Source organism: Entelurus aequoreus, linkage group LG27 (assembly GCF_033978785.1).
Source record: "Entelurus aequoreus isolate RoL-2023_Sb linkage group LG27, RoL_Eaeq_v1.1, whole genome shotgun sequence".
Taxonomy (NCBI): Eukaryota; Metazoa; Chordata; class Actinopteri; order Syngnathiformes; family Syngnathidae; genus Entelurus; species Entelurus aequoreus.
The window spans coordinates 10044211-10065196 of NC_084757.1; the positions used below are offsets into that span (position 1 = coordinate 10044211).

The window sequence follows — 20986 nt, forward strand, 5'->3', positions numbered from 1 at the left end:
ATGGGTTTTAAGAAGGGTCTTAAAAATAGCCAAAGAAGGGGCCTGTCTCACATGGAGAGGGAGATCGTTCCAGCGTCAACCTTTTTACCCATCTTTTACGAGGCGCCTTGTGGCGACCCATCAGCGTTCCTGTTCTGTAATCCTGTACACTGTTTGTTTGCCTAATCTTGAACGGGTTTGTGCTGAAAACAAAGTTTCGTTGTACTTGTGCAATGACAATAAAGACCTATCTGATCTGATGTAAGGATTTAAAAATGAGTAAGATCCTTTTAAAATGGACTCTAAAAGACACAGGCAGCCAGTGGAGGGAGGCTAAAACAGGAGTATTGTGCTCTCTTTTTCTTGTGCTACTTAAAAGTCGGGCAGCTGCATTTTGGACCAGCTGCAGACGTGAGAGGGAGGATTGACTAATTCTAAAATACAAAGAGTTACACACTGCAAAAACTGAAATCTAAGTAAGATTAAATATCTCAAATAAGGGTGATATTTGCTTATTTTCTGTCGGATAACATAATTCTTCTCACTAAGCAGATTTTATGTTGGTGTTTTACTTGTTTTAAGTGTTTTGGTCCTAAATGATCTCAGTAAGATATTACAGCTTGTTGCTGAGATTTGATGACCTATATTGAGTAAAACATGCTTGAAACTAGAATATCAACTGATGCAAAGCTGTGTCATCAACACTCACAAGTATAAAACTACTTTTTTAAAGTAATAATTTCTTATTTCAAGCATCCATCTTCAACCGCTTATCCGGAATCGGGTCGCGGGGACAACAGCTCCAGCAGAGACCCCCAGACTTCCCTCTCCTAAGCAACATATGCGACTTCCTCCTGGGGAATCCCGAAGCGTTCCCAGGCCAGATAGGAAATGTAATCCCCCCCCCCCCCCCCCCATCTGGTCCTTGGCCTGCCGCGGGGTCTCCTCCCAGTATTTCAAGTATGAAAAAAAAATCATGACTTTGACACAATTGTGTCTCATAATTAAAACGGATGACGGCCAAATGGACTTTGCGGTTTCATTTTCAATGAAACAATAGAAAATACGTACTCATGTAGTAGTACAGTTGGCACAGTACAGTAAACTGACAGTTAATATTTAAACATTTAACATTTCAAACAATTTTGAACAGAAATAGTTCATGCACATTCAGAAAAAATGTTGGCCGGGGGCCGGGCTGTATATATGCGCACTAATTGACTGAAAGAGCACGCACTTGGCGCGATGATGTCATGTTATCCATGGAAAAATGCATGTTTAGACCATATTATTTGCCTGAGTGGCTAGGAAACCCCGAGAGTAACAAGCGGTTGTCTTGTTGCCTTTCCATTAAGAACAATAAATTAGTTTTTAGTATAAGTTTGCTGGTTTCAAGAAATGTAATGCCGAGCGCATATCATTATGTCAAGATAATGGCACTAGCATTTACTTAATTTAAGAATATTTTTTAACTTATTGAGCAAAAAGGTCTCTTTTTTTTTTTTTCTACCAAGAAAAGTGCACTTGTTATTAGTGAGAATATACTTATTTTAAGGTACCGTAATTTCCGGACTATAAGCCGCTACTTTTTCCCCTCGTTCTGGTCCCTGCGGCTTATACAAGGGTGCGGCTTATTTACGGCCTGTTCTTCTCCGACACAGACAAAGAGGATTTCGGTGGTTTTAGTACGCAGGAGGAAGACGATGACACAATGATTAAAGACTGACTTTTCATATACCGGTAGGCTGGTTATTTTGATAACGTACAGGCGAGCACTTTGTATTACTTTGCACCATTGTATTATTTGTACTCTGCACGAATGCTGTTCGCCATGTCAAAGATGTGAAAGTTTGATTGAATGATTGAAAGATTTATTGTTAATAAATGGGACGCTTTGCGTTCCCAAACAGTCATCTCTGTCCCGACAATCCCCTCCGTGGTAGCAGGAACCCCTATAAACTACGGTAATTACACATCAAAACCCTGCGGCTTTTAGTCGGGTGCGGCTTATATATGGAGCAATCTGTATTTTCCCCTAAATTTAGCTGGTGCGGCTTATAGTCAGGTGCGGCTTATAGTCCGGAAATTACGGTATTTTTGGGTTCATTGAGGTTAGCTAATTTTACTTGTTTTGGAAAGTCTTGACAAGCCGAATTTTCTTGTTCTATTGGCAGATAATTTTGCTTAGTTCAAATAAAATACCCCTCATTTTTGTATTTTTTTTTCTTGTTTTTGAACACTGACTTTTTGCAGTGTAATCCAGCCGAGATGTGATAGAGGCATGGATTACTGTCTCAAACATGGCGTGGAAGAGCTTGACACTAACCTGGGTCCTCGTCCACGTCCACTATCAGCCGGGTCTGGTCACTAAAGACCGCGGCGCCGCGTCGGCCCGTGTGCGCGCTGGACAACCTGTAAGATGAGAAGATGATAAGCGACTCATTAAAACAAAACAAAAATCGGACTTTTCCTTTGGACGACTTTTTCACCACAGTAGCAGCGGCAGCAGGACGAGGGGCGTGTCCATGGTGGTGGCGTCAGGGCCAGAGGTCAGTCAGCCTTACTTTCTCTTCCTCACAACCACGATGTAGCGCTTGGTCCTATTTAAAAAGTCAATAGAACTCTCTGACCTTCACCAGCCAAAAGCCTGTCGTCTGTGTTGCAGTCCGTTGAAAGAGCGTCCCTTCCTCGTCGGAGCGTGACGATGGAGAGGAGAAAAACAGGAAACAGGAAGTGTTGTTTTGTCTTAGACTGATGAAGACGTTAAACATATTCTATACACAGGCGGGATGAAAGGTGAGCCGAGGGTGTGGCCAAATAAGGGGGCGGAGCCAAGAGCCTCTATCGTTCATTAAAAAAGAATTTGTCAGAATTAGTCATTCATGCAGTTCTCCTGAGCTCCAGCAGAGAGCGGACTAACAAAACTAAAAGGACTAATGCTTTTTTTCATACTTTGGTCTTTTTCAAACATGAGACATTTTCAATATAAACAAACTAAACCAAGGGTTCCCTAACCTTTTAGACTTCAGGGCCTAACTTTTCCACTACTACTCATATATTAACACTGAAGAGAGTATCATTTTAATGATGTGTACATAAATGTGTGTAGAGCAGGGGTCGCCAACCTTTTTGAAACCAAGAGCTACTTCTTGGGTACAGATTAATGCGAAGGGCTACCAGTTTGATACAATTTGCTCAATTTACCTTTAACTCTATGTTATTATTAATAATTAATGATATTTACACTTAATTGAACGGTTTAAAAGAGGAGAAAACACGAAAAAAATGACAATTACATTTTGAAACATAGTTTATCTTCAATTTCAACTCTTTAAAATTCAAAATTCAACCGAAAAAAAGAAGAGAAAAACTAGCTAATTCGAATCTTTTTGAAAAAATTAATAAAATAATTTATGGAACATCATTAGTAATTTTTCCTGAATAAGATTAATTTTAGAATGTTGATGACATGTTTTAAATAGGTTAAAATCCAATCTGCACTTTGTTAGAATATATAACAAATTGGACCAAGCTATATTTCTAACAAAGACAAATCATTATTTCTTCTAGATTTTCCAGGACAAAAATTTTAAAAGAAATTCAAAAGACTTTGAAATAAGATTTAAATTTGATTCTACAGATTTTCTAGATTTGCCAGAATAATTTTTTTGAATTTTAATCACAATAAGTTTGAAGAAATATTTCCCAAATATTCTTCGTCGAAAAAACAGAAGCTAAAATGAAGAATTAAATTAAAATGTATTTATTATTCTTTACAATAAAAAAAATAAATTAACTTGAACATTGATTTAAATTGTCAGGAAAGAAGAGGAATGAATTTAAAAAGGTAAAAATGTATATGTGTTTAAAAATCCTAAAATCATTTTTAAGGTATTTTTTCTCTAAAATTGTCTTTCTGAAAGTTATAAGAAGCAAAGTAAAAAAATTAATGAATTTATTTAAACAAGTGAAGACCAAGTCTTTAAAATATTTTCTTGGATTTTCAAATTCTATTTGGGTTTCGTCTCTCTTAGAATTAAAAATGTCGAGCAAAGAGAGACCAGCTTGCTAGTAAATAAATAAAATTAAAAAAATAGAGGCTGCTATTTGAGCTATTTTTAGAACAGGCCAGCGGGCTACTCATCTGGTCCTTACGGGCTACCTGGTGCCTGCGGGCACCTCGTTGGTGACCCCTGGTGTAGAGGATATAAAATGTTATGAAAATAAATAGTCATGAAGAATGTAAACTTGTGTAGAATATGTTATTAAATATGAAGAGTCTACATAGTGAAGTTGTTTACAAAGTTGTTAAATATGTTATGAAAATTAATATTCATGGCGAGTGATTGTAAACGTGTTTAGATGTTGTTACAACAAACATTTATAAAGAGTGTAAACTTCTTTGGATATGAAATATATTATAATGATGAATATGATATTCATGGTGAGTGTCCATAAACTTCGTGATCACTCAAACAAAATGTTTTGTTTGCTTTATGAAAAGTTAGAAAATCAGAAAGTATAATATTTCTTCACAATCTTGAATTTAATCGTATATATCTAACCTACTTCAAGTTTATAACCGTGTCAAATGATATGAAGCCAGATTATTATTTATTTAACACATAAACCTTAGACTTAGGTCAGGCTGGTTGGAAATATAAACACTAACCAAATATGTTGCACAAGAAGCCACTCGAAAATGGTTTTCACGTTCAATTATGTTGTACTAAAATAAACTATCCATCCATCCATTTTCTACCGCTTGTCCCTTTTGGGGTTGCTGGAGCCTATCTCAGCTGCATTCGGGTGGTAGGCGGGGTACACCCTGGACAAGTCGCCACTTCATCGCAGGGCCAACACAGATAGACAGACAACATTCACACACTAGGGACCATTTAGTGTTGCCAAATAAACTAAATTAAGAATATGTTTTTTTCAATTAATCAATCACAGGTGCCTCAATGACATCCCTTCATCTGAACAAACATTTGGGCAAGGAAAAACTTCAAAAACCTGAGATGGGGAAAAAAGAAGAAATCTTGAGGAGGGGTCACAGACTCCTAACTAAACTGCCAATACAATTAAAGTACAAATGGAAATAACAGATTCACCACTTTAGTCATGATATTTTTGCTAAGGAAACTTCTCAATGACTTTAGCTCAAGACTCCTTTTGTTTGACAATTGTCATTGTCAATCAATCAATCAATCAATCACTGCCACAAGTGGTGGAAAAGTGTATTACATACAGACAACAGCTGACACATTTTTACAATGGGCCCTATGGTTAGGAAACACTGAACTAAACCATTAACATTGAATCAAGTTGTTTAACATTATGCATATTTTTAAAATATGATATAACTGATTATTGATGTTCTTTTGTGACAAAGATTTTTTAATCAAAGGACGAGATTTTTTCCGCGTAAACTCAATTTCTTCTAACATTTTCAAAAGATTTATTCAGAAAATACTATTTACCGTACTCTATTCACTCTTAATATTTAGTATAATTTCCTGTATTTAGATTGTAAATCGCTTGTCCTGTGATCTGTCCAACATTGCTACTTGAAAGTTGCTTTTTGTATTTGCATGAATAATTGCTCAATTTAAAAAAAAAAAAAAAGTTTTTAAACAGTGAGCACATGATCACCAGTTTGAGTTTGAGTTTATTTCGAACATGCAAGCATACAACATGATACATCACAATTTACAGTTTCTCTTTTCAACATGTTCGAAAAGGAGTAGGAAGAAGCATAGCTTATTTAATCCTACCCCGTTTCCTTTACATAACAGTTGCTAAAACTTTTGTTCACTTCCTGTTCTCAATTTATTCACAATATACTCCATAAGTACCGGTAATCACAATAATGTTTCTATACTTGACTTAGGTGATCTATATATACAACTGATGAATATGTTTTTGAATTTTTCCTGACATATTTCAATGGTTATACATTCTAAGATATTATCTATAGCAAATGACATGTTTTTTTTACCACTTTGTAGTTCAGGTTCTTCATCATGTACAAAGCTACTCCTCCTCCATTTTTGTTGGTTCTGTTGATGTAGTTTAGTTCATATCCTTCCAGATCAAAATCTATTCCTTTTTTATCATCAATCCATGTTTCTGTGACAGCAATCACTTTGAAGGGTTCGTTGATGTGTTCCAAAAAGTTCTTAATATTGTTGTAGTTTGCATACAAGCTTCTGCTATGAATAATTGACAATTTGTTATCACATTTAATGTTGCTATTATATTGTTCATCTGTATAATAAAAACAACTATTACTAATGTGGGAGAAAAAATTTGTATCTGGATCTATATCATTTTCCAAATCCTGTTTTTTGTGATCTTTGTTGCAGAAATTTTTTAGTTCCATATTTTCTTGTTCAACAATCTTTGATGTTTTTTCAATAATCTCTATAAGTGTAGGTGGATGCAATCCTGAATCTAGGTCCTCTTGTTTAGTCGTCTCTTGGAACATAGTAGTGTCGATGCTGAATTTAGGTTCTTGTTTTCTGTCAGAGTCCATTATCATCGTTGTTGTGGTAGCTGTGTAAACTTTAAAAATTGTCCAGGTCCTTGCTGTCATGGACAGCAAGTACTCTTGCTTCTGGACCTCCATTCAGCTTGATGTAGATTTTACAATTGGCGCTCCAAGTTCCCTGGATTTTTCCCTGCTTCCTCAAGTCGCGTGCTTTCTTGGCGATTCCAGTATTACGTTTTGTGAGATGCTCATTCATGTACACATTTGTTCCCTTCAGCTTCTTTCCCTGTCTCAGCAGTGCCATTTTAGATTTTCTGTTTACGAGTTTCACGAGCACGACTGGAGTGGCGTTGTTGTTTCTTCCGTTCAGTGGGATGCATGTTTCCATGGTATTAATGTCAATTTCAATTTCTTTTGATTGCAGAAAGTTGACCACTTGCTGTTCTGCTGAGACCATATCCATTTCACTGGTTCACCTTCATTATTCACAGCTTTCGCATAGGATCTTGGTTTAATTCGGTGCCCTGTCACGATGATATCATTCATTCGTTTATCCTGATCCATTTCATCTATGATATTCCTCAGCATGTTGTTGTCTTCTTGAAGGGTCTTCATTTGTTTGCTCATTTCAGTGGCTTCATTATTTCTGGAGTTGTTCTGAGTTTGCAGACTTTCTATATTTAGCTGCAGACTTTTCACATCTTGTTTGTGTTCTGTTGTTGCTTTTCTCAGGTCTTTTTTCATTTCTTCTTTCATATCATCTTTCCATCCATTCATCATTTCTTTCCATTTTTCTATAATTTCTTCTTTAAATTCATGGAATAGTTTTTGTAGTATCCCTTCTTGATTCCCATCATGTCCTGTGTCCAGCCTCAAATCTTGTTCCCATTTGTGTCCTGTGTCAGTTGACCCCGAAGGTTTCGGGATTTCAGTCTTTCCTTTACCTTTTCGCATCGCGGCAGTCGCTGACGTCAGTGCCTCTTGCGCCGTTCAGAGATCAATTTGAGGTGTCAGCCTGTCAACTTATATCACTCTGCGGCGTCGGAATCACTTTAAAACAGCTGTAAACTCGCCGTAGCTTTTGGTTAAATGATAATGATAATAAATGATGAATGGGTTATACTTGTATAGCGCTTTTCTACCTTCAAGGTACTCAAAGCGCTTTGACAGTATTTCCACATTCACCCATTCACACACACATTCACACACTGATGGCGGGAGCTGCCATCTAGGCATCAAGGCCATTCGAAGGAATCAAATCGTAGATTAAGATGTTGTTTTTCTTCGAGCAGTCAAAACAATGACATTCCTGCTCTGTGTCCGTGCTCTCTTAGCTAGGCTAACGGCTCTTCCAACTCGCCTTATTTCAGCGTATCAGTGCCTCTCAACTGACCAAAATCAGATCGAAGATGCCAGGTGACTCTCCTGTGGCTGTGATCGCAAATCAGTGGTCAAAATCTTCAGACTTAACAAAAACTCCGGTAGCAGAAGCGGAGCCTTTTTCTTCCTCTCTCATTGACAGGAACTGAGTGACATGTGGAGTAATTACATGTTATAGTAACATGTTATACATGTTATAGAGTGACATATGGAGTAATTACATGTTATAGCCTCACGAGGGCGCCAAAGTGACACCATTCTTACGTTTTAAAACCAAGAGAGATATGAGCTTGAACAAAAAAAACTCAGATTTAAACTTGAAAGTTTTTGTAATCATATTTTGAATCTTTGAAAAAGGTGCCTGTGGGTCTGTTGACCAATCAGAAGTGCTGTTGGAAGTTATGTGCGTGTAAAGTTGAAAGAAAGCAGCAGTAGCAGCAGTGTTGCATAACTTGAGTCGTGTTGCGGGAGACTTCATTTCTTACTTCAGGGGAGCAGAATATTTGCTGCAGTTTGAACATGGTGCGGCTTTAATATCTGTACGAGGCAACGTGCTGTACACGATTACATTGTTACTGCAGGAAGGAGAAAAGAAGGCTGGTAACAACAGTATTGGTCATGAAAAAGTCCTCGCTTCAACATTTAAAGTTGTGTTCAGAAGGAACTGCTTGACCTTTCACCCTCAACATAGTTGTTCTAAAATTGTTTCTGGAGGGTTTTTTTCTTTTTTCCTTGGCTTCCAGGCAAGAATGTGAACTGTCAAATACTTTCCACACACACACAAACGCACGCACACACACACACGCACACATTCAAGTCGAAAGTAAAGCAGAGTTTTATCTTAGTCCTAGACCTAGTCCTACAGGCAGTGTTGGATCAGGTCTAGTCCAAAAGAGCTGCTCCCTTACATACTTGACACGTGCATCAAAGTTTTCCATGTGCGCTGCAGGAGGGGGGACGAGGGTGTGGTCGGGGGGGGGCGGGGTCAGTGCCCACATAGCTGCTCGGCGCGGAGGGAAAGACTCGCTCAGACTCACCGCTCATCGTCATGGCGACGTCGTCCAAGTCGTCGGGGAGCTGCACCAAGGTGGCGCTGGCGCTGTTGGCGCTGTGGTCCGTCGTCTCGCTGGTGGTCATCGTGGTGTGGTCCACGTCTCCGGACCTGAAGGGCTCGGCCCGCTGCCGCCAGGAGCTGCAGGAGAACACGGAGAAGTTGGAGGGGGCCAAGGTGGTGTGGGGCAAGAACAAGGAGGCGCTGGAGGAGCAGCTGGAGGAGGCCAGGCGCCAGCAAAAGCTCCAGGAGGTCCGCGTGGCCGCGCTCCTGGGACGACTCGACGCCGCCAACGCCACTCTGGAGGCCTGCCGTGGCCAGAAGGTGAGTCGCGGACGGTCACGTGACCGGCTTACAAAACAACTCCCGCCAAAGGAAGCTCGGGGTCCAAGATCAGATCCTGTTTGGAACATTCCCGTGTGCATGCTGTGTGTGTGCGTGTGTGTACTTTTTACCTGGCTTTGACTGACAGCTGCTGGCATCTGATGTTATCAAATGGCCTTCAGCGGTCATGTCATAAGCTCCGCCTCCAAAGGGCATGTCAGGATGTGATTCCCTTAGGATGGAACAAACTAATCAATGCACAGAAACCACTGACCACACCCGGCACCCCCACCCACCAAAAACCTTAGCATCCTAGCATGCCCCCCCCCCCCTTCAGGCTGAGTAAATAACGGTAAAGAACGACACAACTTTTCCAGCAGGAATAGCGGAGTGTTTGTACACACGCACACACACACATCAACATGCACGTGCACACATCCTCGTGCACTGTGACTCACTCCCCCCTCCCTTCCTCTGGTGACTCATTTTTCCTTCCTATTAAAGAAGCCAGTGTTCCTGCAACTCCCACAATGCAACCGCAGCGTGGCGCTAAGCTAACGCTAGCCAGAGAGCCGCTGCAAAGCATCATGGGCCTGGCTGACATGTGTTGTTGTTGCGTGTCTCCATGGCAACAGATAAGCGCCAACCCTGTTTTTCCTCCAGTCGACATGTGTTTTCACTCACTGTCAACTTGGGCCGCTCCGGTGCCAGCCCAGTCTGGTGAGAACCCCTCCGTACCGAGTCTGTTTAGTCCAGTCCAGCAGGCCAGGTCCTGAAACCACCGGAGAGAAAATAATCGACATAGCTAAATGCTAATCCTGTTCCTAATGAACAACATTAAAACTGTGCGTATGTGTTGCAGGCCGTCCTCCTGGCCAACATCAGCATGCTGCAGGAAGAGGCGGAGCATCTGATGCAGGCACAGGTCAACCTGACAGTCCAGCTACAGCATCAAGAAGGTAACATGGCTTTTTGACCCGGGGGCCGCATTGGGTTAAAAAAAATTGGCCAGGGGCCGGGCTATATATATTTTACTGTGGTTTATCCGTTATATAGTGCTCAATACCGGGGTAGAGCGGAATATCCGTTAGGTCAGGAAAAAACACAGAGGCTATTTCATCCCTACAAGCATGTTTCGCAGGTTTCCCTGCTCTTCTCTTATATTATATATAAAATACCCTGAAGAAGCCTCATTGAACAATTTTATAATATATATATATATTGTAGGGATGAAATGGCCCCTGTGTTTTTTCCTGACCTAACGTAGATATATATAGTCAAGGTTTCTGTGGTGTATCAGTTATACAGTTCTCAATACTGCGGGGTAGAGCGGAATATACGTTAGAATCCCCTGATGAGCAGGGAAACCGGCGAAACAGGCTTGTAGGGATGATATAGCCTCTGTGTTTTTTCCTGACCTAACATATATATATATATATATATATATATATATATATATATATATATATATATATATATATATATATATATATATATATATATATATATATATATATATATATATATATACATATATATATATATATGCCCTGCGATGAGGTGGCGACTTGTCCAGGGTGTACCCCGCCTTCCACCCGATTGTAGCTGAGATAGGCTCCAGCGCCCCCCGCGACCCCGAAGGGAATAAGCGGTAGAAAATGGATGGATAGATATATATATATATATATATATATATATATATATATATATATATATATATATATATATATATATATATATATATATATATATATATATATATATATATATATATATATATATATATATATATATATATATATATATATATATATATATATATACACATACATACATACATACATACATACATACATACATATAAATATATATACTGTATATATTAGGGCTGCAACAACTAATCGATTAAATCGATTAAAATCAATTATTAAAATAGTTGCCGATTAATTTAGTCATCGATTCGTTGGATCTATGCTATGCGCAGAGGTTTTGTTTTTTGTTTTTTTTAATTTAAAAAAATTTTAAACATTTTTTTTTTTTAATAAACCTTTATTTATAAACTGCAACATTTACAAACAGCTGAGAAACAATAATCAGAATAAGTATGGTGCCAGTATGCTGTTTTTTTTCAATAAAATACTGGATAGGATAGAAATGTAGTTTGTCTCTTTTATCCGATTATTAATCGATTAATCGAAGTAATAATCGACAGATTAATCGATTATCAAATTAATCGTTAGTTGCAGCCCTAATATATATACATTATATATAATATATATAATATATGTATATATATATTATATATATATATATATATATATATATATATATATATACACACATTTTATATATATATATACTGTACATTATATATATATACATATATATATACATTATACAGTATATACACACACATATATATACACACATTATATATATACATATACATTATATACACACAATATATATATATATAATCTGTCTCATTGCAGATTAGACAAATTGCCTTTTCCTTATACTGAAAAAAAAAAAAAAGTCATATGTCCACTGTTTAAAAACTCTACACTCTGAGTCTATTTTATGTTTCCCCAACGATTTTGCCATTTTTTCCCCTCGTACACTAATTGACTGAAAGCGTGATGACATCACGTTATCGATGGGAAAATGCATTCTTAGAAAATATGATTTGCCAGCGCAGCGAGGAGACCCCGAGAATAACAGGCGGTAGAAAATGGAATGATGGATGGGCTAGAAAGGACATATTAAAAAAATAAATAAATACAACTATTTTATTTATTTATTTATTTTTTACTCGGGACTACCTGCGGGCTGGATTTTGGAAGCTGGCGGGCCATAACCGGCCCGCAGGCCGTAGTTTGGGGACCACAGTGAGAGCATATACACTCAATGACAGCTAACGTAAGCTATCCAAATTGCTATTATTAGCTAACAACACCTCAGGCAAATGCGTGTGCATGTGTTACGTACGTACGTAATTACATCAAATATGATTCGCCAGAGGGGCTAGGAGAGCCCGAGAGTAACAGGCGGTATAAAATGGATTGATGGATGGGCTAGAAAGGACAGATTAAAAAAAATAATAATTACATTTTGGACGCTGGCGGGCCGTATCTGGCCCGTGGGCCGTAGTTTGGGGACCCCTGCCTTAGAACATCCTGCAGAAACCTGAGGAGAAAGTCTTATGTTAATATAAGAAACGCAGACAAGAAGTTGACGATTCAAAGGCAGCGTCATGTAAACAAACGTACGTGCTTTGTCATCATGTGTCCTCAGAGCTGGCGGAGGCGTTGCAGCACAACCTGACTCAGGCCGACCACCGCACCGAGGCGTGCGTCAGCCTCAAGCAGGCCGCCGACAGCCTCGTCACGGCGGCGCAGGCGCAGACGCGTGCCTGCGAGTCCAACCAGCAGTACCTGCACAAACAGCTGTGAGTAACATCAGCTTAGCCGCACCATGCGAGCAAGGAGGGAGGCTGCTCTTGTTGCCATGGAAACACCCTCAGTGTATCCAAAGACAGGGATGTTAGCCGCTAACTTGCCATGCCAGTAGCTTCTTTAAGTATCTAGAACACGAGCGTCCACACTTTTTTTCACCAAGTAACACCTAAGAAAACAATCGGCTCTCCAAGTACCACCATAAGGACCGACATTAAAATACAGTAGCGTAGTAGACCTATGTATTCATTAAAAACAAGGCAGAGGTTTTATTTAACAAGTATATCTATTATTTTTGGTCATTGTAACATCACACACACTTTGAACAGTAACACTGTGTTTGAATAATTACCGTACCTTCTAGGCTATAGAGAGCTCCGGTACTTAAGTCGCACCCACCAATTTTTAGAAAAGATAAATATACCCGTACGAAAGATTTTGTCAATGTTTATTTATATACCGAATTGTTTCCAAACGGTGCCTATCACACAAAACAGAAGTCATCGTCACGGACCCACTAGCTGCGGAAACTAGCTCTCCAATCAGCAAAACAGACTCAATAACTTCACTGACGTTCTGGTGAATTTACGAAACTGAAACAATACAAAAAGAATGCGCGCTGTGAAATTAATAATATTAATAGGCACATCATGCTAACAGCGATTGCTTGATTACATTATGATAGCACGTACAAATATGCATGACAAAACTCATACAGACGCATTGGGCGGTTTAATAAGTAAGAATTGTTTTAGTTATATTGTAAAACTTACAAACCTTGCTTTAAGTGATGATTAAAGAAGCCATACGAGTAGAAACGCTGTGGACGGATATAGTAGGCAAAACAAGATATACATTCGGGTCAAGGCAGGAAACAGGAAGTACATTTTCAACCCGCAGCACCTGCAGTGAGCAAACTGGTCCAAACCATGGCGCCATAGCACAAGCAGTAACACACCATTTCAGGGTCGTTGTTGAAAACTATTTGTTGAATACAAAACATTATGGCCGTTAGCGAAGAAAAATCCATAAATTACCTTTTATAAGCATAGGAAAAAAGTAGCGGCTTATTGTGATTCTTTGGCATACCACTAGATGTAGCCCGCGTACCACGGATCTGTAACTAAAGCCTTAGTGGCCACATGCGTGGACAACACCTTTTAGCTCTTATTTCCAAAATTGTGTACACTACTGAATTGGGGTCTTATGGCTGCTTATGTGGACACTTATACTGCCATCTGGTGGTGTCAGAAGAGTATAACATACAATGGAATTTGGCAAAAAAAATTTAAAAATAAGAATTAGCATGTCACTAAACATGAAGTACACGTTTGTGTACTTATGGACTAAGTACATCATATCAAAAGATGATTCTTAGTTTTTATTGTAATTAGGGACCAATAATAGCAAAGAGAAATAAGAAAAGCATGTAAACAAACAGCTTGGGCCTTAAGAGGATAAGGTTCTCACCTGACATCACAACAGTTTCCAAGCCGAATGCTAACGCTAACATGCTGCTCTGTGCTCCATTTATTGTGTTGCCGTGGAAACGTGTCAAAGCTTTAATAGTACAGAGGCCCCCCGAGCTGACGTCTATCTCGGAACATTCTTGGAGCTTTTCACAGCTCAGCTCAAATATTTCCTCCCAAAATAGAAACTTCATCGTTTTTCTTCCGATGACATCATTGACACGCGTGATGGAGTGTTTGCTTCTCTCGTGTGTGTGTGTGTGTGTGTGTGCAGTCTTAAGTGTAAAGAGGCGGAATCAAAAGCACCCGCGCCGCCACAGACGCAGAAGGACCCGGTCAACTCCAACGCCATGTCGCTCGCCGCCATGCCGGCTGTGACGCTGCTGGCGTTCTGCGCCCGCCTCCTGATGACATGTGAGGTCACATGACACCCGAAAGGACAGAATGGTCCCACGATGATGTCACTAGAATCACATCGACACTCTGACGTGTTCTTGATGTTGTGGTGTGTGTGTGTGTGTGTGCGTGTATAGGAGGGGCATAAGCAGCAACGACATGACAGCGAACACTGAGGTCCAGGACGAGGGCGGAGCCTGGAGAGACTGCTGTACACAACACACACGCACACCCCCGCGCACACACACACACACCCACCAGGCCGAGGAGACGTGTTGCTGCTCGCAACTTCCTGCTTGCTAACCTGCAGAGACACTTTGCTGCCACCAGAGACCGTGTTACGTCATGAACTCGGGCTCAGGTTTATTAACAGATCAATCAAATGTATTGACGCATGTGCCACAGTGACTGTACAGTGCCTCTAGTGGCCTCACCGAGTATTACAACACTAGACCAAAGCTGTAAACATTACGTTGGCGTTCAGTCTGTCATTAATCACTGATTGTAACTTTTTATTCAAACAAGACTTTTAATGCTTTATTTCGAAACGCACCATTTTAACTTTTTATTAAAACAAGACACTAAGTTTGCTTCATGAGACTTTTTTAATGCTTTATTTTGAAACGCATGGTGCCGCTTTTTTCCCATCATGCACTTTGTTTTGTAACTAATGAAAATGAATGATTAGACATTGCAGACAGTGATCTTATGCATATAGATGCGGTGACAAATAAACGTTTTGAACACTTCTGACTTGTTTTTTTGTGAGGTCTGTCAAGGTTTGATTGACAGCAGTCACTCGAAATGTTTTTTTTTTTTTTAGTGATAAGCTAAAGTAGTTTCTCTTCAAATAAATAAGATCATGTCCTTGATTAGCTTTGCTGCACTTTACCCACACTAACTTTGCAAGACTCAATGAAGATTTAAAAAAAAAGTTTTTCGCGTAAATGTGATATTACTAAAGTGTAGTACTGTACAATAAAAATACTAATTGGTAGCTAGCTATCAAGCTAGCTCGCCAGCCGTTTACAGTATTAACAAACGACCAAAAATGAGTTTCTTTGGCAAGGTAACTTTTTATCCACAAAAACAAACTTGTGTGAAATGTCGACATACAACAATATAAAACCTTACCGTCCTCCGAAGAAGATTGTTTGTCACTTTATCCGTGGCGATGGCACCTGCTTCCACCAGCTGTTGGAAGGGAGACTCCATTTCCGGTTTGCCCCACTCACAAATAAAAGCTTTAATCGCCTCAACTTCCGCCCTACTTCAGTATAAAACTCGTCATCACGTGACTGATATCGTTTGAAACGACAATAACAAATACGCCACATTTATATAAGTATTTTAAGTTTTAATATACTCAATGTACAAACTGTGGCCGTTTATTGTACTGCAGGCAATGTTTAATAAATGAATATTCCTAAAAAAGAAGAGAAGCGGTGTCATTAAAATGTTGTATTGCATTGAATGTGACGTAACTTCCTGTCTGTATTATTCTCTTGACTGTTACACCCTTTTTGGCGCTCACGCTACTTTAGTTTTGCAAAAAAGATAAAAAGAAAATAAAAACACACACACACGTTGTATAAACACTTGACTCAAATGTCAATTATTCAGTCAATTAGTAATCAATGATGATTAGTCTTGCACACGTGACCAGCAGAGGGCGCCACTATTGCTTTATTCTTAGGTACTAGTTTTTTCTCATTGACAAGCTTTTTTTGGATTCCAAGTTATTTGTGTTTTATTATGACGTCATTATTTAGCATGTGGGACATGAAACCTTTCCACGGAAGGGAGAGAGGGGGCTTTTCCCGGGTGGTCCGGTTCGGCGTGTAGGCTGCTCAGAATCGCAACTTGTCCCAACACGTTCTCACCACTTGCCTCCCGCCCACTGGTCTCACTTTCAGCGCTGCACTGTCACTAAAAGGCCACTGGGGGGCGACACACACACACACACACACACACACACACACACACACACACACACACACACACACACACACACACACACACGCACACACACACACTTAAAACGGTTTAGTTTACTTTATTTTTGTTATATATTTTTTTAATAATATGTATTTATATGCGATATTCCGGCATATTTACATCTGTTCATCAATATGCACTGGCCCTAACAAATACACACCTACTTAATTGTATTATAGAATAGAATAGAATATGAGGCTGAATAATGTTTGAAAGTACTGAAAAGATGTAATAAAATATATAATTCAGTTTATTTAATGGTGTGTGTGTTTGTGTGTTGGAGGGGATTCTCCGAAACCGCCCACGTGGATGCGCAGTTTCACTCACGCATGCAGCCAATGACGCGCAGTGCGGGGGGAATCCTCGACCAATCACAGGGCGGTGTGTCAGCGCAAGCCACGCCCACCTGTAAGGGCGCGTATAAATGCAGAGATAGTTCCGAGAGACAGAACCACTTCTTCCTCCGCACCTTACTGGACCGTGTGGCTCCGTGGAAGACTTTAAGTGGATCTTTTTTGTGTGTGTGTGCGGGGATTTCGTCAGTGACGTCACCATGACTCTGGAGGACGTCTCCGTCAGCAGCGACAAGTAAACTTACACTTTTCTTCTTCTTCTTCTTATTATTATTATTATTGTTGCGTGCGTCATTCTCACCGCCTGTGCGCGTGCACGCGCAGGATGGAGCAGCTGGGGCGCGCGCTTGAGGAGGTCCTGGTGTCGGCCCGGCTGCGCGAGTCTCTCACCGTGGGCGTGTACGAGTCCGCCAAGCTCATGAACGCGTAAGTATAGCGCACGCATGACGCATCCACACCCGCGTGCACGCGCACAGTGGCTTGAACCCGCGCTGCCTGTTTCGCGCCACGCAGGGACCCAGACAGCGTGCGTCTGTGCGTGCTGGCGGCCGACGTGGAGGACGAGGATGACGTCGCTCTCCAGATCCACTTCACGCTGCTCCAGGCCTTCTGTCGCGACTATGACGTCAACATGGTGCGCTTGGCGGGGGTCACGCGCCTCGCGCAGCTGATCGACGACGACGACAGCGAGCCTCGCGACCTGCACTGCATCCTGGTCACGGTGCGTCATTGCGTCTGACGGCTGCGTGACGTCACCGTGCTGACGTGTGTTTTGTGTGCAGAGCCCACCCATGCAGCCGCTGGAGTGCCCCGCCCTCCGTGACGTCATCAGCTTTTGCGAGGATAGCCGCGGCAAAAACCAGTGGGTCCCCCGGGTCGACCTGATGGACCGCTGAACCGGGCCCCATCACACCGCCAAGAGGCGGGGCCAAACGATCCAGACCAAGAAAGAGGCGGAGCTCACGCTCGCCGTCCGCCAGGTTTTCGGAGGTCCGACAGCGATGCTTCGTGTCCTGCGTGGCGACTCGAGTGACGCCGGATGGACAGATCATGTGACTGACGTGTCGGGCGACTTGATGCTAAGCTAACAAGCTCACACAACAAGACACGCCTCCTTGGGGAGGGCGTGGCGACATGTTGGCGACAGTGTAGCGTACATGTAATGAGTTACACTGCTTTCAAGTAGTCGGATTACATTATTCTAATGTAAAATAAAATATAGTGTTTACAATCTGCTGTGTCGGCGTCTATTCTTCATTTGTGCCATCAAGTTAGCATCAGTGTTAGCACATAGCAGACATGCCAACGCGTCATTATAGGCATGTTAGTATCAACGTTAGCAGCTACCCAGGTAAGTTAGCATGGTCTCTTAGCACTGACATGCCAACACCACAATAAGGCATACTAGTATCAACATTAGCAGTTAGCCAGGTAAGTTAGCATTACTGTTAGCACATAGCAGAAATGCCAACACCCATAAGGCATGTTAGTATCAACATTAGCAGCTAGCGAGGTAAGTTAGCATGGTCTCTTAGCACTGACATGCCAACACCACAATAAGGCATACTAGTATCAACATTAGCAGCTAGCGAGGTTAAGTTAGCATGGTCTCTTAGCACAGACATGCCAACACCACAATAAGGCATACTAGTATCAACATTAGCAGCTAACGAGGTAAGTTAGCATTGTCTTAACACAGACATGCCAACACACAATAAGACATACTAGTATCAACATTAGCAGCTAGCCAGGTAAGTTAGCATGGTCTCTTAGCACAGACATGCCAACACACAATAAGGCATACTAGTATCAACATTAGCAGCTAACGAGTTAAGTTAGCATTGTCTTAGCACAGACATGCCAACACCACAATAAGACATACTAGTATCAACATTAGCAGCTAACGAGGTAAGTTAGCATTGTCTTATCACAGACATGCCAACACACAATAAGGCATACTAGTATCAACATTAGCAGCTAACGAGGTAAGTTAGCATTGTCTTAGCACAGACATGCCAACACACAATAAGGCATACTAGTATCAACATTAGCAGCTAACGAGGTAAGTTAGCATTGTCTTAGCACAGACATGCCAACACACAATAAGGCACACTAGTATCAACATTAGCAGCTAGCCAGGTAAGTTAGCATTGTCTTAACACAGACATGCCAACACACAATAAGGCATACTAGTATCAACATTAGCAGCTAGCCAGGTAAATTAGCATTGTCTTAGCACAGACATGCCAACACACAATAAGGCATACTAGTATCAACATTAGCAGCTAGCCAGGTAAGTTAGCATGGTCTCTTAGCACTGACATGCCAACGCCACAGTAAGGCATACTAGTATCAACATTAGCAGCTAGCCAGGTAAGTTAGCATGGTCTCTTAGCACTGACATGCCAACACCACAATAAGGCATACTAGTATCAACATTAGCAGCTAGCCAGGTAAGTTAGCATGGTCTCTTAGCACAGACATGCCAACACCACAATAAGGCATACTAGCATCAACATTAGCAGTTAGCCAGGTAAGTTAGCATTACTGTTAGCACATAGCAGAAATGCCAACACCCCATAAGGCATGTTAGTATCAACATTAGCAGCTAGCGAGGTAAGTTAGCATGGTCTCTTAGCACAGACATGCCAACACCACAATAAGGCATACTAGTATCAACATTAGCAGCTAGCCAGGTAAGTTAGCATGGTCTCTTAGCACAGACATGCCAACACCACAATAAGGCATACTAGTATCAACATTAGCAGCTAACGAGGTAAGTTAGCATCAGTGTTAGCACATTGCAGATATGTAAACATCCAGTGAAGCAGGTTAGCAACTAGCTAGACATGATGATGATGATTCTGAAGGGTAGAATCAAGTGTAAATAGTTGTATTAGACTCACACATCACCATGGCAACAGGCCCACAGCTGAGTAAGGAGCATGTGACAAGGGGGATCCTGCAGCTACTGACCATATAAGGACACGACAGAGAGGAGGAGGGAAACTCACGGGAAACCCCATGACTCTTTTGGACTACAACTCTCCGACGCCATAATAAGGTCACGGCGCTTCCTGACTTCTTGATGATGTCATCGCTTTACTGGCAGCTGATTGGAAGTGAAGCAGAAGATGGCACAAATGAAACAAACATTTAGCACATTTGGCAAAGTGTTATTGGTGGTTAGTTCTCGGGTAAAGGCCGTGCAAGGTTCAAGAGTCACGTACAATACACGCTCAAATAAAAATAGGCTCGATTATTGATATTTTTTACACTTTTGAATCAGTGTACTTTTCTAATGTAGACCAAACAGTTTAGAATGGTCACTATGCAGTGTGCACTATGTAAAAAAAAATGTAATGTTCATTGTAGACTGTCCTTTCTAACTCAAGACTACAGTTTTTAGGCAAACAATGTAGTTATTAACGTAAATTATGACATCTAAAATGTGAATAATGCTGTTTTTAACATACCAGTAGTTATAATATAATCTTTTTAACCTAGACTGTAGTGTCGTTTTTAAGTAAACAAAGTAATTATCAATGTAGACGATGATGTTTAAAATGTACCGTATTTTTCGGACTATAAGTCGCAGTTTGGCAAAATAAAGTTTATCAGTTTGAACATCAAATATGTTGTCTTTGTAGCATATTCAACTGAATATGGGTTGAAAAGGATTTGCAAATCATTGTATTCCGTTTATATTCACATCTAACACAATTTCCCAACTCATATGGAAACGGGGTTGGTAGTTTCGTTAAAGTAGTTTCCAATGGTGACTATACATAGTCCATAAAATTGTGTAGTTTAGAATGTAGTTTCCAATGGTGACTATACATAGTTTACAAAATAGTGTAGTTTAGAATGTAGTTTTTAATGGTGACTATACATTGAGTGTAATGTAGTTTCGTTAAGAAAGTAGTTTTTAATGGTGATTATACATAGTCTATAAAATAGTGTAGTTTAGAATGTAGTTTCCAATGGTGACTTTACATAGTTTACAAAATAGTGTAATTTGGAATGTAGTTTTTAATGGTGACTATACATAGTTTAGAAAATAGTGTAGTTTAGAATGTAGTTTTTAA

At 40.4% G+C, this 20986-nt stretch overlaps 3 protein-coding genes across 5 annotated transcripts in view; 2 read left to right on the forward strand and 1 right to left on the reverse strand.

The window, feature by feature from the left end:
• The window catches only part of fam174c (family with sequence similarity 174 member C), a 42878-nt gene extending 27102 nt beyond the window's left edge, over positions 1-15776 (reverse strand). The window contains exons 1-6 of one of the 3 annotated variants that reach the window (XR_009824735.1): positions 12497-12679; positions 12336-12413; positions 9912-9999; positions 8890-9044; positions 2469-2579; positions 2306-2391 (exon numbers count right to left, since the gene is read on the reverse strand). The gene's annotated coding sequence lies outside the window, so the exon portion shown is untranslated. Of the gene's footprint in view, positions 1-2305; positions 9045-9911; positions 10000-12335; positions 12414-12496; positions 12680-15681 lie in introns of those variants that run through there. The other 2 variants (XR_009824736.1, XR_009824734.1) reach the window with 2 other exon arrangements.
• si:ch211-1a19.3 (uncharacterized) lies at positions 8847-15876 on the forward strand. Its single transcript, XM_062038522.1, has 5 exons — positions 8847-9227; positions 10090-10186; positions 12522-12675; positions 14426-14565; positions 14685-15876. Coding segments are annotated over exons 1-5 (720 nt in total). The 5' UTR covers positions 8847-8900; the 3' UTR covers positions 14687-15876.
• Positions 15877-17015: 1139 nt separating this feature from the next.
• LOC133644731 (growth arrest and DNA damage-inducible protein GADD45 beta-like) lies at positions 17016-18125 on the forward strand. The gene is made up of 4 exons (XM_062039448.1): positions 17016-17133; positions 17223-17324; positions 17412-17619; positions 17681-18125. The coding sequence occupies exons 1-4, from the start codon at positions 17099-17101 to the stop codon at positions 17792-17794; spliced, it is 459 nt and encodes a 152-aa protein (XP_061895432.1). The 5' UTR covers positions 17016-17098; the 3' UTR covers positions 17795-18125.
• Positions 18126-20986: the final 2861 nt, after the last annotated feature.